Below are 17,528 nucleotides of genomic sequence, written 5' to 3'. Positions count from 1 at the left end.
CTGAGGCCTCTAGGCTAAGGAAGATTCTATCTTCAAGATCTATTACGGTGGGGTATGTTCAGAAGTCAGAGAATGTATGGGCAATGTCTAGTGAGGAAACTCTAGAACTACTCGTTAATACACATATTCCGGGAAATTATCCAACGGACAACGTGGCGCCAGAAGAATTTGTCATTGGTATGCATTCGTCGGTAGTTATTGGGGAAATTGTGTATGGGCCGAAAATCCTTTGGGCGATAAGAAGTTTCGACTCCTTTAAGTCGCCAGGTCCTGATGATGTACCACCGGTTGAATTACAAGCTGTGTCTGATAGACTAGTTCCCTGGCTTAGGGAGATATACTCTGCTTGTATGAGCATGTCATATATACCTGTGGGATGGAGGGACACGAAGGTCATCTTCATTACGAAAGCAGGAAACACACGAAGGCGAAAGATTTTCGTCCTATTAGTCTGTCATCCTTTATGCTTAAGACCCTTAAGAGGATGATAGAAACATATCTTATGCCAAAGATCCCTGGAGTGCATTTCGCGGCAGCTGCATGCATATAGAAAAAGAAAATCCACTGAAACAGCCGTTCGCGACATAAGGAGTTCCCTTGCTGTCAAGGAATACACAATGGTAGCATTTCTTCACAATTATGTAAAAACTACGTCAATCATGAAAGAGTTGGAGTTTCTAGGCATCAACTCTACCGTAAGAAAGTTTTTTAATAACTTACTTACTAAAAGATGTATTACGGCATGATAGGGATCTGTGGATCTAAAAAGATGGGTCAGCCGAAGAACTTCTCAAGGAGATGTACTGTCTCCGCTTATTTGGAATATAGTCATTAATAATATATAACTGTCTCTGGAAGAAAAAGGCGTAAAAGTGGTCGCGTATGCTGATGGTGGCAATTGCGCTTAGTGGAAAGTTTCCCAGCCATATAGGAGATATACTTCAGGAAGTTCTATATCCTACCGCGAAGTGGGAGATACAAGTTGCCTTCAGTGAACCTGTCTTCTAGGGTGTAGGGAATGTTCCATTTACAGAAAGCGCAAAATACCTGGGTGTTTTGCTGGACAGGAAATTGAACTTCAAATCAAACATTTTGGAAAGGGCAAGAAAGGCCACTCTTGCTCTATACACCTGCAAGAGAGCCATTGGCAAAAGTTGGGGGTTTATACCGCATTGGGTATATACTGGAGTTGTCAGACCTATAATGCTATATGGTGTTGTGATCTGGTGGACGGCGCTTCAAAAGTCTACCTACTGCTCAATGCATAACCCGACCCAAAGGATGGCTTGTTTGTGCATCAGCTGCACTGAGGACGACATCATCTGATGCACTGAGTTTAATGTTACATCTTATGTCTCTGAACATTGTGGTTACCCAAATTGCATCGACCACTGCCGTGAGGTTAAGGGAGCTTTCTCATTGGTCATGTGGCGGCTACGGACACTGTGTTATCCTTGATACAATATCCGATGTTCCAGGCAGTGTGGATTACACCCTACCTGAGCCGCTTTTTGATAAAAATTACTGTACCACTATTCCTGATAGAACCGATTGCAACTACGATATCCCTGGCAACAGCAGCTACATAGACTTCTATACGGATGGTTCCAAACTAAACGACCAGGGGTGTACTTACTTACTTTGGGGTGTACTCTAAAGATCTAGAACTGGTCATATCGAAAAGGTTATGGCAAAGATATAATGTCATTACGACGATTGCCATAAGTGTCGCAGATCTCTCAACGAGATTGCTGAACAGTTCAAAATTCGCCTATTCTGGTTGCAGGGCCACAGAAATATCCCAGGGACTTGTAAAGCGGATGAGCTTGCGAGACTAGGACCTACCCTACACATTCCAGGGAAACTGAAATCTGTGGGTATGCCTCTAGCGACATGTAAGCTAAGTTTTCAGGACCAGGCCCGAAGGACAATGAATAATAGATGGTCACAAAGTGAGGGCTGTGAAAATTCCAAACCTATGTGGCGTAATCTAGACTTGAAGAGGTCTACCGATTTGCTGTCATTGGCTAGGACAGACGTCTCAGTCATTGTGTCCGTCATGACAGGTCACTGTCTAATCGCAATACATGTTGACAGACTGAAGGTTGCCAGCAACGACTTTTGCAAAAGCTGTGAGGACATCGAAGAAGAAGAGACTTTAGAACACCTGTGTGTATGTCCCGCACTAGCAGTTAGAAGGAGTTCCACTTTAGGTTCTCATTTCTTTGAGAACCTATCTGATTTCGCGGATATGAACATTAGCAAGTTATTGGGCTTTTTAAAGCGATCTGGATGGTTCAACGGTAGGAACTAGAAGGCATCTTCCTTCTTCTGTTCCTGTGATATCATAATGGACGAAAACGTCTAAGTGAGTCTGATGGCAGACTGCCACTTAAACCTAACCTAACCTAATCAAAGTTCATATTTCACTTGTGGGAAGTTTAAAGTGATCTAGTGCTATGTATAAGCAATTTCATAGCTATTAAGAAATTGTTGAACTCACAACGATCATATAATTCTTTAGCACTATGTGAAGTTCAAAATTGCTAAGATTTAGTTCATTTTTAAGAGTATTGAGGGTTAAAATTTTTCATTAATATGTTTACTTCCATGATCGAATGTTCTTCGCCACATACTCCTGTTTGCATTATTAATTACATATCAACTACATAAATGAGATAATACTCTTGAAACTAATTTGTAAACAACATTATTTTTCAACATTTTTTTACATAATACTATGAATATTTATTTGCTCTTAGCAATTTTGTAAAATTTCAAACCCGCACAGTCAATTATAACACCCCGGTGTTGTTTTGTGGTCATTTAGGTGATCACAAATTTAAAAATGTTTCTTTCAAATGTTAAAAATGTTTAATTAAAAATCAGCAGACAGTATTTGCTGATAGTCAACGTGTCAACCTTGAAGATATGGGCCAACAACATGTTTCTGAAAGGTTATGTTTCCTCTACAAATGTCCAGAACAATTTGTACTGCTCAGATGAACAGATCAAGAACTGTGGTCTGATTTTAATTATTGGCGCGTGGACCACTGTGCTATATTAATAATTTAAATATTTCAAGCCGTTTATAAGTCAAGCTTAGCATTTCTTATCCCAGCCTTTTACATGTCCTAGTCCTGCCCTCCCCTCAAGCTATCACCATACTAAAGTCCTTAGACTAGCCCGCTCTGCTCTCTGTCACTCTACTAACTGCAATTGCGATACTTGTATTGTTTCAATGTAATATATGAAAAAAAATAAACACAATCTTACTAAGTACTTTATTATTTAACTAAATTTGCAGGTAAAGCACTTGATTATAATTTGCCTTTGAATCGCATGACGACTAATAAACCTAACTGTGGAAAATTAATACACGTTGCAATGCCCAACGTATGTCAATCATCAATTAATGCGGATAATACGAATCAGGGTCAATATCATTGGGATTGTTCTGATTGGGCTAGAAATAGCCAAAATCCATTACCTGATATAACGGAGGTGCCAGGAGCTGAAATCGCAGATTCATCCAGTTTCCACAGTAACGAAAGCAATGAGTCACGACCCAGAAATAGTCCACGTAAGTACTTGTAATTAAAAATATCCAAACTCTTCCATGAACAAATATAACGAAATTTCCTTAGAATAGAGCTAAAAACAATTTACAGTTAGCCTCCATTAAAATTCCCAGAAATAATTTTGTGGCCTAGCTGCCTGTGCTTTGAACGGTACCCCCAAATTAAAAACAAAAAAAAAAAAAAAAAAAACAATTGAAAAAAATTAGAAACTAATAAGTGACCACGTTATATCGCAGCAATTCCACCCCTTAAGTAGATACCAATGATCGTAAGTTGATAGAAATTACAGAGATTGGTAGAATCGTACATCCTAGGAGTACACCAATTTATGCAAAAACACGATTCTAACATGATTATGAAGTTTGGAGGTTTACATATCAGCACTTCCCAACGGCTGTCCGGCGATTCACAGTTCATGAATCGAGGATTGTGGAATTAGGGAACGAAGAACCAAGTCAACAATCGGCTTGTTGTGCGCTTCATTTAACGAAAAGTAACCCCGAATGAATGTATGTCAGGAATTACGTGGTGCTTTCTGGTTAGAGACTAGGATCTTATCCGCCCCTAGGTGCCGGAGTCTGTTAGTCGCGAGAACCGGACATTGACAGAGGAAATTTTCCGCATCTCATCATCTTCTCCACAAGCCCTGCACCCGCTGTCACTTGCAGCTCTTACTCTACTCACGCACCCTAAGCCATATATGCGCCGTAATGGTACCAAGAGTCAAATTGATCTTCTTTCTACACCCTCTATCGACTTCTTGCACTCCAAAACTGTCTTTGGCCTTACTGTCTTGTTTGTTATGGCCCTATGGCAGACATAGGTTAGGTTGAAAAGAGGGTGCGGATATTAATCCGCCCCATGCCACTATGGACATACACCTGAGCCAACAGTTGGTTTGTTGTGAAGCTGAGATGAGAATCATTTCTTCCGAAGATCATAACACTGCTAAAATGCTGAAAAAGAGCTCTCCGCTTTCAAGTACTCTGGGTAAACCAAGCCAGTCTTCCCGCAATGGAGACTACAGAGTGTCCTGCGGAGGGAGACAAAGTCGGCCCTTGAGTCTACATAGAGGACTTTGATTTCCAAAAGGACAACGCCGTCAACACGGAAAAGGAAGATGGTCACTGAAAAACGGTTAGAAGCCGATCTATTACGCCAGAGTGGCAAGGAAGCACAACAGAGATGAACTAACGTATGTAGTCATCAATGTCGGCAGTGCATCCGGTAAGATTCCACTAGATCACCAGTCTCAAGTGGAGAATCAGGTTAACGATCGGATTTTCGAACATGTGTGGAACTCTGGTGAGGTCCATCCATACAAATGATGAGCTGCGAGTAAAGAGTGGGCATCTTTACGCTGCGCTTTGCGTCAGCAGAATGTTTTCATATCGTCAAGAACCTCCTCGGAAGTGGAGAAAGATGACATCCGCAGCTCACATTGGCAACGGTCTTCAACAAGGGATTTGACAACAAATTCGCGACGGAACGCATGTTGGGATTCTTGGGCAAACAAATTCAAGGTTTGGTCGCAGAGAAATGGGAGGTCTTCCACAGGCAGGAGAAGGAGGAAGGAACTCTCCTTGTGGTTGGCATTGATCAAGTATCCATGACAAGTTTGTCTAAGATTTAAGGCGTGTCGCACTACGGGGGCAAAGCCTAACGAACAGGGAGCCTACAATGTGACCATCACCTACCCTAATAAGCCCATTTACTTAAAAGTTTGAAAACTAGGATAAGCAAAGATCCTAATATTAAAACAGCAGGCAGTGCAGGGACGGGACACTCGATGCAGCTTAACGAACAGGCAGCCGGCGATGAGACATTCCCCCACTCCCGAGAAGCCCATTTACTGGAGGACCGATGATTGAAGCCATCTAGATAAACCTCCACCGGAGCGATACAGCTACAAACGCTCTGATGGAGAAAATCGGCAAGGGCAAAATTCATATTGCCTTAATTCAGAAGCCATGGACAACTCGGAACAAAGATTCTGGACTGAACCATATCAACTAACAATTATTATACGGTAACACTGGTCCCGAGGACCTGTGTCATTTGTCATACAAATTTAAATTGTATATTGGGTTGCCCAAAAAGTAATTGCGGATTTTTTAAAAGAAAGTAAATGCATTTTTAATAAAACTTAGAATGAACTTTAATCAAATATACTTTTTTACACTTTTTTTCTAAAGCAAGCTTAAAGTAACAGCTGATAACTGACAGAAGAAAAATGCACTTACAGAGTCACAAGCTGTGAAAAAATTTGTCAACGCCGACTATATGAAAAATCCGCAATTACTTTTTGGGCAACCCAATATATTCCCCAGAGTTCTCAACGTCGGATGCAAATGAGACAGACGTTGAAGCATACCTGTCATCACTTTATCTGCTTTCGACTCTCCGACACCGCCACCCACCCCGGAGCTACAACGGCTGGTGAGGAAGGCAAAACAGACAAGAAATGAGGTACTAGTAGGGTGCGATACGAACTCTCACCACATTTCATGGGGTAGTACGAATTGATAACACCGCTGCCTTTGTGACACCGCTACCTTGGATTAGGGAGAAGGTCTCAAATGTGAGAATATGTTCGGGAAATTTAATCGATGAGGTTCAGATTTGTATGGTCTCCTTGGAACCCTCGTTCTCTGACCATTGCTACTCTAGGTTTAGAATAGCGCGGCCAGCACCGCATCCGATAAGCTTCCGGAATAAGTTGATAAGAAAAACCCTGGGTGACCGGGAGGTTCGCAATATTGGGAAAGACGTCAGCAGACTTTATAACAGCGCGCGTCATAAAAGAGCGGAAGTTTATTGGGATTCGTATAACTCACGGCTCAAGCAATACATTAAGATAACCAGGGCGACAAAACGTGCCTCCTGGAAGCCTTCTGCGAACACGCCGATAGTGTTAATGACGCTGCCAAGATGAAAAAGTTTCTCTTAAAAACTCTTGTCCAAACTGAATCGTTAGAAATGTAGTAAATAGATAAAGACATTTCTACTTAGACTTGAAGCAGTCAGATATATGTCTGATAACATTGCTTCATTGAATATGTTTTTGGAGGAATGCTATCGAATTCATATTAAATGATCTCTGCCGGCGCCTTTCAATGGTTCCCCAAAATCAATGTTTTCTATACACCTACGACGTATACATACAAATATCTCTTACATCTAAGTCTTTGTACAAAATATGCATCTAGAGCAGTTATGAAGTCCATTTCTTTATAAGATCAATGGCTTTGCATTCTCCCGAAAAATGCATAAGAAGTGTAGCACAAAGAGTTTAGCGGCCGTGACAGTGAAAAGAGTTCACTGGCAACCACGATGAAGCATTTTCATATTGCTGTTTATGCTTACCTAGCGTTTGAGCAGGTAAAATATGAAAAAAAAAAACATTAAAATATGAAAACAGTAAATGTTTTATAAAATGTATTTTTTTTAAGTTTACATTATTTTAAATATATGTAGTTTTGCTTACGTTTACATTATTCTATATTTAATTTAAGTTATTATTCGTGTTTATTACAATAAATATGATATCTTTATTAAATATAATACAATAGATATGCGAGGATTTAACCATGGTTATTCTCTAAATATTTTTTCTTACATGGATTATAATTTTTGATTATTGACTATAAATTTTAGGTCTATTCTTATGAACTATTTAGGTTCTCTTGGATTATTTATCATATATTTCATCATTATCATTTTTAAGAATATTCGTTTTTACTTAATAAGGTCCCTTATATATTTAGGATCCAGTTTATGACCAGCTTCATCTCGTAGTAAAAACAAATCTTCACATCTAATTTACAGTTTAGTGTTTTCCTATCATAAAATTTCTTTTGTTTTATTTTATACCTATCTAATAATTGTTGAGTTCTTTTATACGCTATTTCTAACTTAAATTTCGTTTCTTTCGCAGAATTTTCTACATTATATAAAGGTGTAATTTTGTCTACTTCTGTAAATTGATTAAACATATTTCGACATATTTTTCCAAAAACGAGCTCATATGGACAATAGTCATGCGCTGTAGATGGTGTAGTATTATAGCAGTAGACGAAATATTTCATCCACACATCCCAGTCACTTTTGTCAATCAAAATGTATAATCTTACGTATTCATTATAAGTTCTATGACTTCTTTCGATTGTGCTTGCGTCTGTGGTAATGCAAAATTGTCTTCCGAAATCATGGTATTGCAATAGTGTAGGACTGATAGATTCCTTTTTAAGATATCGGAATGCTCTGTCACAATCTTCTGCCTATTCAAATGAAACACCTTTAATCGATAGACTCGTACAGTGCCTTCAATATTCACAAAAATTTGGCATGAACCTACGATAATAGTTACAAAAAGCGATAAATCTTTTGCACTATCAGCGTCTTTTGGTGTAGTATAATTATCTATGACAGAATATGTAGAATCGTCTGGCAATATCCCTTTGTCTGAACACTTATGTCCGAGATATGTTACCTCTCAAATAAAAATTGAACATATGCCGGGATTTAGTTTGAGATTCCTTTCACGGCACAATCTGAAAACGTCAGTAAAATTCGTTAGCATATGTTTCTCAGAATAACCTTATACAACCAAGTCATCCATATACAAGAATGCTTGATGGGGTTTTAAGGCACGGAAAGCGAAAGTCATCATTCTTTGAAAAGAATTTGGAGTTATTTTTAGTCCATATGGTAGTCTGGTGAACCACCATTAGTCGAAAATGACGTAATGTCTCTAGATTTCTCCTCCAATGGAGTTTGATGAAATCCCTGCATCAGGTCAAGACGAGAAAAATACTTAGCTCTACCCAGTACATCTAAAATGTCATCGATTCTTGAAAGAGGGAATTTGTCTGCTACCAGTTTCTTATTTATTTGTCTATAGTCGATAACTAGTCTCCATCTCTTTTCGTGAGAGTTTGAGAGCGATTTATTTGGTACTTACAGTAATGGACTGTTGTACTCTAATTGTGAGGGTTCCACAATATTATCATCTATGAGTTTCTTCACCTGTTTATCTCTCTCCTTGTGTGTATTTGGTATGCGGTACGGTTTTTAATACATACCGGTTCTTTATCCTTAAAACTTAATCTTTGCTCATAAAAATTATTAGTACCGAAAATATCAATGTATTCAGAACAAAATTCTGTCAATGTTTGGTTAAATTTTTCAGGACATTTTTTGAACTTTTTTGAACATTTTTGAACTATTTCATAATCATTGATATTCTCAGTTAAAATCTCTTTGTGTTTAAGTGTAACTGTGTGGTTATTGGCGTTTAAATGTATGCTTTATCAGATCGCGCTAGGATGTTTGCTATAAACACACCTGGCTGTGACTCATGATTCGGTGTGTATTGCGTGTATTCGACATTGGTATTTCTATCCGATTTTGTATTTTGTGTGGGCGTAGGATGAGGTAATCTGAATCTTCATTGAAATTTAATAAACAATTATATTTTTCCATGAAAACCATACCAATGATTCCCTCTCATGGTATTGGGAAATCATTTTGAGTTCACGAAAAATTTGTGGTATTTCATAGTTTTTAAATTTTAAACCAAAATCTATGAAGCCAATGGTTTCAATTTTCCAATTTTTCCGCTGAGATTTGAAATATGGTTTCTATTTATGTCGTGAAATGGTGAGCTATTTCATTTTAACAGGGAAACATCTGATCCAGTGTCTACTGACAGTGTTTCTATTGTGTTAGTCTGTTTAACTTTTATGGGTACGAATAGGTTAAAATTAAGGCGGATATTATACACTTTTATATTTATTCTTCTAATCTTAGGGGGTTTTCTGAGTTTTCCGAACTTCCATTGTCGATACTCATTAGATTGACATTTCTGTTACGGTTGTTGTTATATCTGGCTTGATTAGATCGTCCTCTGTTATTCTGTCCGTTGTTTCTGTAATTATTGCCATTATTGAAATTATTGTAGTTATTGCCATTATTATTATTACGATAGTTTTCTCTAAATTTCCTATTATTACTTCAGTCGGCTCCACGGAAGTTATTCTTAAAGTATTAATGCTATCCCGTTGTCTCTAACAAATTTTCCAACCACTTCGTTCATGAATTTAATTGACCTGCTTCCATTATTAGTTTAACCTTTACACTAGTGCATTTCTTCGTAATTGCTTTGACGGCAACTCTAGTGGAGTACTTAGATGCCAGCTCAATCGGTAGGCCTTCCGAAATGAAGGCTCTAATTTAGTTAGAGACTCTATTTAGCTGCAGTATGCATTTGCAGTCCTACTGGTTTGTCTGATATTCATTATGTTTGCAGACAAGACTTCGACCGATTCTCCCTTAATTCCAGACTGAAGTCTGTTTATTATTTGTGGAATGGTCGATTCTTCTATCAAATTCCTTGTATTCCCTTTCAAGTAAGTCTTAATAACTGACACTGCGATGGACTCATTGTTTTCTTTTATGGTGTCAGCTAGGGACAGACCCTCTATAAAGGAACGCAAATTTTCTGCTTGTCCATCGAGGTCAGGTATTAACCTTGAAACAGTGTTTATGAGCTTCACCGTTGTCTGGGCCATTGTGTCTCCCGTTTTGTCTCCGTCTGAATCAAAATTTTTTTTCTATAGCACCAATTGTTTTTCCAGATGAGAACAATACTTTTATATCAATTTCTAGAGGGGTTTCTATTGTGTGTGGAACTTCTTGACCTATTTGGTATCTGGACAATAGCTTTACTAAATAGTTTCCTATATCCATATATTAGTTTTCTAATACTCTCAAATGAACTTGTAAGTATTCCTACATGTTTTCTGACTGTTTCCGGACGTACATATGCACTTTTGTTTATGCATTTAAATGACTTTTTATATATTTTTCTTTCTCTGTTCCTAAAATTGTTTTAAGTAAATCCTTTAAATTTTACCCTGGTTTAAATATTTTTTCTAAGCATTTTGTGTTAAAATAAAATATAATTTTACTACAAAATTCAAACCTGCCAAAACGGTGATGGCAACGAGGTAAACTTCAATCAGATAAAGATTTTCTGATTTTTCCACAACCCTTACCTCGTTTATCACGTTGGCATTTCGATCTACTATTTTAGACTCATGCTGTCCCATAATCTGGATTTGCAATTGGGAAAAAACTATTTTTATTTCTCATTTAACATTTTATTTTAAAAAAATTCTATTTCTAATTTGGCTCATTAAAAATCTTATTGGAAGATTTTTTGTAAACAGTTATTATATCTGAAAAAAAAATTCCTACATGATAATGTCTTTGTATATATTTTATATTTATATGTTATAACGTCTTTAGTAATAAAAATATATTTTTTTTGTTTTTCTCTCACATGTTTTAAAATTTTTGCGTTTTAAAAAAAGTTTTGCGACGATTACATCTTTTTTAAGCAAATTGTTTATTATTTATTTTAATTTTTGTTACAACGTACTGTTTTAGAAGGAAATCGATCTCATCGATTCTTCTCCAATAAGCAGACGCGTTTTCCTAGCTTGGTGGGGGAGAACTATTTACCGTTCTTATCAGTATGGGTTTTTCTCTTTTTGAGACGCCAGGTGTATCCTCCTTGGCTTCTTGGCGGTTGAACTTTTGGCACCACTGGTTCCCGATCGACCTTGAATTCCTTTTTGTCCGCTTCCAATACTCCGCTATCGTTAAAGGTTAGGTCCTGGCTCGGTCATTCTTCTTTTAGTGAATTTTCCACAGTTCTCGGCTTGGACCGGACTGCCCGGATAGTCTTAGCAGTATCTTTATATCTTTACTTTTGCGAATAACCACGCAATAACTTTTGTGATAAAAGCAAATCAGGATCTTCTCCTTAGTTTTGCGGATAACCACGCAATGATGAGTCTGCTGATAGAAACAGGTCAGGATCGGTTGCGACTTTTTATACGCTGGCACGATCGCCATTATTTAGACTTGGAGCAGGCAGATATGTGCCTGATGACATTGCTGTATTGAATGTGTATTTGGAGGAATGCCATGGAATTTATACTAAAGGATCGGCTCTACCGGCGTCTTTCGATGGTTCCCCAAAATCAATATTTTCAATACATTTACGTCTAATAAATACAAATATCTCTTACATCTAAGTCTTTGTACAAAATATGCATCTAGTGCATTCATTTCATTATAAGGTCAATGTCTTTGCATTCTCCCGAAAAGTGCAAAGGAATTGTAGAGATATCAGCACAAAGAGTTTAGCGGCCGTGACAGTGAAAAGAGTTCACTGGCAACCACGATGAAGCATTTTCATATTGCTTTTTATGCTTACCTAGATTTGGGGCATTCCTGTTGGGTGTTGCTTAATGCAATTTGCCACTCTCTTTGTTTGAACCATTCTTGTTGGTTGTGACATTGATTCCATAATATGAGTACGCTACAAGTAACATTGATTCTATGGTATGACTGCATGAGTACGCTACAGTAGACGACATGGAAGTGAGAGCAGAGACAACGGAGGACATATTGAGGCTTTTGATGAAAACGCATTTACCCCAGAATACAACGCGACTCACGGAGACACCGAAATCTTGGAAGGTTTTACATTACGAAATTATGGTAAAGGAATGCTTGAGAAGTTTCAAACCATTTTAGTTACCGGGATCTGATGGAATATTTCCGGCGTAACTACAGAAGGAGGCAGACTATCTGGCGCCCAATTTGGCCACTATATTCACAGGGTGCCCAGTGTTCGCATATACTCGGTGGTGACTGCCCTGCACGAGGTTGTGCATAAAATAGAAGAATCCTTCGATGCCAAAACGTACACATCGGGGGTTTGCATTGACATCGAGGGGGCGTTTTACAATGTGCGAATCGACACACTGATCCAATCCTTAGATTAGTACCGGGTATAGCGGGTCCTTAAAGACTGGATAAACCATATGCTAAGGAACAGGTGGATATATTGTGTGTCCCATGGCATAAATATAAGGGAGAAAGTGGCACAAGGCACGCTACAGTGATTACACCAATACTTACTTACGCCTCAGTAGTTTGGTAGACTGCTATGGAGAAAAGGTGCAACATAAGGAGCATACAAAAGGTTTAGAGTACATGTTGTCTTGGCATAGGCGGAGCGATGTGGACCACGCCCACTAGGGCACTGGAGACTATTCTAGATATCCGACCATTGAGACTTAAGGCGACTGGAAAATGGATAGAGGATAGCAGCAGGTCATACAATCGTGATATAATCGAGGCGACGATAGGAAACTCGGATAGATTAGAAGGGGTTTCCGATCGGATACCTGAGATGACACTTAAGGTCGAGTGCGAGACACTGCTGCCTGAGGCACAATCTTTGATTGACGGAACTCTGATTTGGCCATCTGGAAGGTGGATCAAAGCAAGAGGACAGAGTGGGACTCGGGGAATACAACACTGACATCTGTTTTCACTGGAATGCCGTCAATAAACTTGGTTAACCCGAAGCCTTTTGAGTCGACGCAGTACGAGTTAAGGGCGTGGGAGACGAAGGCGCATGTAACACTGTGGAACAGTGAAACGATCGGTAGCACAGCGAAAATCCTATGGGAAGATTCGGATCGTGAGAAGATGAGGCTATTACTGAAAGGATGTAGGAAAGAAGTCAGTATAGCTTTCGCTATCCCACAGGACTACGAGTTCACTTGTGTAAAATCGGTGCGGCAAGTGAAAGCATATGTAGGGCATGTGGGAAAGATGATGAGACGTTGGAGCACTTCCTTTGTCATGGCCCGGCTTTCGCGTCTAAAAGATACCGGCACTTGATACCGGACAAACAATACCAGACATGAACCAAGCAATTAAGGATTTTGTAGGAAGCACGGAATTCCTAACTTACGATTTTCTTTTTAGAGGTTACTTTATGGTTTTCCTCATCTTCTCACGATCTGGATCCCCCCCATAGGATTTTCGCCGTCCTATCGACCGTAACGCAGTTCCACAATGTTGCATGCGCATTCGTCGCCCACCTATGCTACCATTAACCCGTATATATTGTAATAATCTTACTTTTTGATACTTTATTCATAAACCATTATATTTTAATTAAAAATGAGTATGCCTCGACATTTCATCCATCAATTAAAGAGTTATTTTTTAGAAATAATGGCTTGTAGCCAAAATGTCGTGTAGCTCAAAAGTTTCCTTAAAATGCAATTCGAGCTAAAAGTGAAGTATTTCGTTATGAAAAGTACTAGAGATGTCCGCGTGAGTTATTTTCCACTTACGCTCACGCACACTCACGAGAAAAAAATTGGTCACGCACGTTCATGAGCCGAAAATTTTAATTTCGCACGACACACGAAACACTCATATGACAATCTCGGCTCACGAGGCAGTCACGACTCACGAGAAAATCACGACCCACTCATGAGTCACGGATAAACAAATAAATTTCCATGAAGGGAATATTAATTTTTTTTCATGCGTCTCAAATGATACAGCATTTGAACAAACGAAAATTAATATTTAAAATGTATCAGTCCTGCATAACCAGTTATTTGATATTTTAATTTTTATGCATCTGCAAACAGATTCGTGAGCGTCTCGTGAGTCGTGACTTTTTCATGCTCACGCACAAAGAATTCTAATTTAATCACAGCTACGAACGATTACGTGACTCACGCGTGACACGCCAACTCACGACTCACATGCACAACTCTAGTAAATACCACAAAAGCGTCTAAATAGACGAATCTTGATCAAATTGATTTTCTTCTCACCTCATAATGGTTTCAAATTAAACAATTTTTCTGTAACTTTGAAATGGAAAGGATACTTAAATTTTAATTTCGTTTTTAGAGAACGGTGAAGTAATGCTTACCAAAGCATCAAATTTGTACCATATCAAAACTACAATGTCCAGGTTTTGTCGATTGGATTTTCAACAAATGAATTTTATCTCTATACAGTGTCACAGAAAAGTCTACAGTTTTGCAAAACCGAAATCGGTATATGCTAAAGAAATGTACTGAATGAATCAACAATAGCATAATTTAAATAAATTAAAGAGTTTATTATGATTTTTACACAAAAATAGCAAACCTTAATTTTTGAGGCACAGAAAAGTCTACATACTTTGAAACTCAACTATAAAAGTAAGGACTATTACAATGAAATATTATTGATTTATCTTTAAAATGTTTTTAGGATTTAGTAGGCCCACCGTTAAGAGCTAGTACGTCACTCAATCTGTTTTTTTAATTGAAAAAATTTCAGTTACTTCTTTTGGAATTTTATTCCATTCTTCAATCAGGGCGTTTTTAAGTCCTGCTTGCTTCTTATTGGTCGTTTTCAAATGCGACGTTCCAATTCATCCTACAAATGCTCTATCGGATTAAGATCCAGTGGTTGCGGTGGAGAATGTTGTTGACTAGGTACATTATTTTTAAGCCATTCCCTTAAGACACCAGCGGTATGTTTAGGATCTTTATTCTGTTGAAAATATCACCCAGAATTTAAACCAATTTTTTCCGCCGATTCCTAAAGATTATTCTTAAGAAGCGAGAGATAAACAAACCGATCCATTTTCGTGTCGGTAAACTCCAAATTTCCAACTCCATCCGAAGATATGCAACCCCAATCCATTACGTTGCCTCCGCCATGCTTCACAGTGGGGAGCAAATATTTCGGCAACAATGCTTCATTGGGTCTTCACCATAATTTTTGTGTACCATCAGATTAAAGTAAATTATATTTGCTTTCATCGCTAAACATAAAGTTGACCCAAAAATTTTCATCTGTTTCCACGTATTTTGATTTATTTATTTATTTATTTCACTAATGTAAGGTTTTTTCCTTGGTACTCTACTTCGAAATCCATTACTTCTGAGGACACTGCGAACCGTTTCTGGATGGATTAAAGGACAGGAGTGATAGGAAACTCAATGTAGTCTAAAGAACAGGGAGCAGACGATGAGATCATCACTTACCCCCAAGATACCCATTTACTAAAGGACCAATGATTGAAATAGGCATTATAATGTTATGTTATTAGGTCCTTAGGATTCAAGAATTCTGCCAGGGCTTGGCCCCGCTTATTAATGTTGGTACTACCCCACGAAATGTGGTGAGAGTTAGTACCTCATATCCTGTCTGTTTTGCTTTCCTCACCAACCGTTGCAGCTCCGACCTAGGTGGCGGTGTCGGAGAGTCGAAAGGCAGATAAAGTGATGCGAGGTATGCTCCACCATCTCCCTGTCTTATCCGACGTTGACAACTCTGGGGACAATTTTTATGACAAACTGGCTAAACCGGGCCCGCTCCGCTGCGCCTTCTTTGGAGCAAAATTTTCCTTTGAATATTTATTTTCGATAATTAAAGAGCTTTTAGTGAAATGCCATGCTTCGAAAATAGTATATCGCTTGACTAACAGTTTAACAATATAAGTGCCTTTATCTGAATCCCATATGATCTTTATTGGTCTAAGAATTTAAGTTTCGATGTAAGATGTACTCCATTCTTAAAATAATTTATAATTTATTTATGAGGTGGTCACCTAGACACTTGGCCCTGAAAAAATATTAGCATCGTGCTCTTCTCTCAAATACCATTTATTAAAACCCGATATTGCCTTTAGTTTAAGGGGAGTTTACACGATGAGGCGTCTCCCAAACACATGGCCCCAAAATTGGTGATCAAATTAGGTTTCTAATCTCAAATGGCTTTCATTTGAGCCACATATTGACATGGTCAAAAAATTTTTATCCTTTGGGGGGTGTTTTGGGAAAGGTTTGATGCCCTAATTACATGGTCCTACATTTGGATATCAAATTCGTACCCTACTCCCAAATACCTTTATTCGAGTCCCATATTGAGATGGTCAGTATAAAGTTGCTGTTTGTGCGGTATTTTGGGAATGGGGTAGACCACCAGGAAATTGGTCCCGAGAATGGGTATCAGTTCTTGCTCTACCCCCCAATACCTTTCATTTATACTCCACATTCACATGGTCGGTAAATATGCCTTATTTAGGGGTGTTTTGGGGATTGGGGTGGTCCCCCAAACACTAAGCCCGGAAAATATATCAGCAACACGCTATATTCCCATATATCATTTATTTGAACCCCATATTGCTATTGGCCTCAAAATTGGATATCAAATTAGTTTTCTAATCTCATTAAAACTCCTTATTGCAAAAGTCAGCAAATAGGTCCGGTTTGGGGTATTGGGCCTAAAAACTATAAATGTTTAGTTCCACTCTCTTTGAGACCCAAATTGTCTTGATGAGCGGACGTATTTGATTTGGGGGTTGTTATGGTGGTGGGACGTTCCCTAGACAGTTGGTCCCTAATGTTGATATCAGATACGTGGTCTACTCCCAAATACCTTTAATTTGAGCCCCATATTTGCATAGTCGGCATACATGACCGGCTTGGGAGGTGTTTTGGGGATGGGCGGCCACTCAGTGAGTTGGCCTTGAAAATATATATCGGATTCGTGTTCTACAGGGTGGCTGATGAATATTGCTACAATGATGAATATTGCTACATTTTTTTTTCGGTGTATGGAATACATTTTTCTTTTATTCATGTTAAATTAAATTATTAAATTAATTATTAAATTATTATTAATTAAATTAATTAATTAAATTAATTATTAAATTATTATTATTAAATAGAAAAAAAGTTATTACATTTTTTTTTGGTAGCGGCTTTCATCAGCCACCCTGTACTCTAAAAACCCTCTCATTTAAGCCTCATATTGCAATAGTCAGCAAATTCTTCCTATTAGGGTGGTGTTGTGAGGTACCATTTGGTACTTTCTTTACAAATGGAGCTAGAGGTCTGAAATTTGGCATGTAGGTACAAGAAGGAAATATATAATGGGTGACTTAATGATCCATTCGAAATTCGTACATTTTGGTACCAAAAATGCGAAATAGTACCAAATAGCTTAGCTTCTCCTACAATGAAGGGGAACTGCTACAATTTGACAAACATAATC

General features: G+C 38.2%; 1 protein-coding gene across 1 annotated transcript in view; it reads left to right on the top strand.

Moving 5' to 3' along the window:
- LOC106089744 (fat-like cadherin-related tumor suppressor homolog) overlaps positions 1–17,528 on the top strand; it is a 737,514-nt gene that overhangs the window by 535,431 nt on the left and 184,555 nt on the right. The window contains exon 20 of the mRNA XM_059363292.1: positions 3,308–3,583. Coding sequence (XP_059219275.1) covers positions 3,308–3,583 — 276 coding nt within the window. The remainder of the gene's footprint in view (positions 1–3,307; positions 3,584–17,528) is intronic.

Source organism: Stomoxys calcitrans, chromosome 1, assembly GCF_963082655.1.
Source record: "Stomoxys calcitrans chromosome 1, idStoCalc2.1, whole genome shotgun sequence".
Taxonomy (NCBI): domain Eukaryota; kingdom Metazoa; phylum Arthropoda; class Insecta; order Diptera; family Muscidae; genus Stomoxys; species Stomoxys calcitrans.
This window is presented reverse-complemented; position numbering and strand designations above follow the sequence as displayed.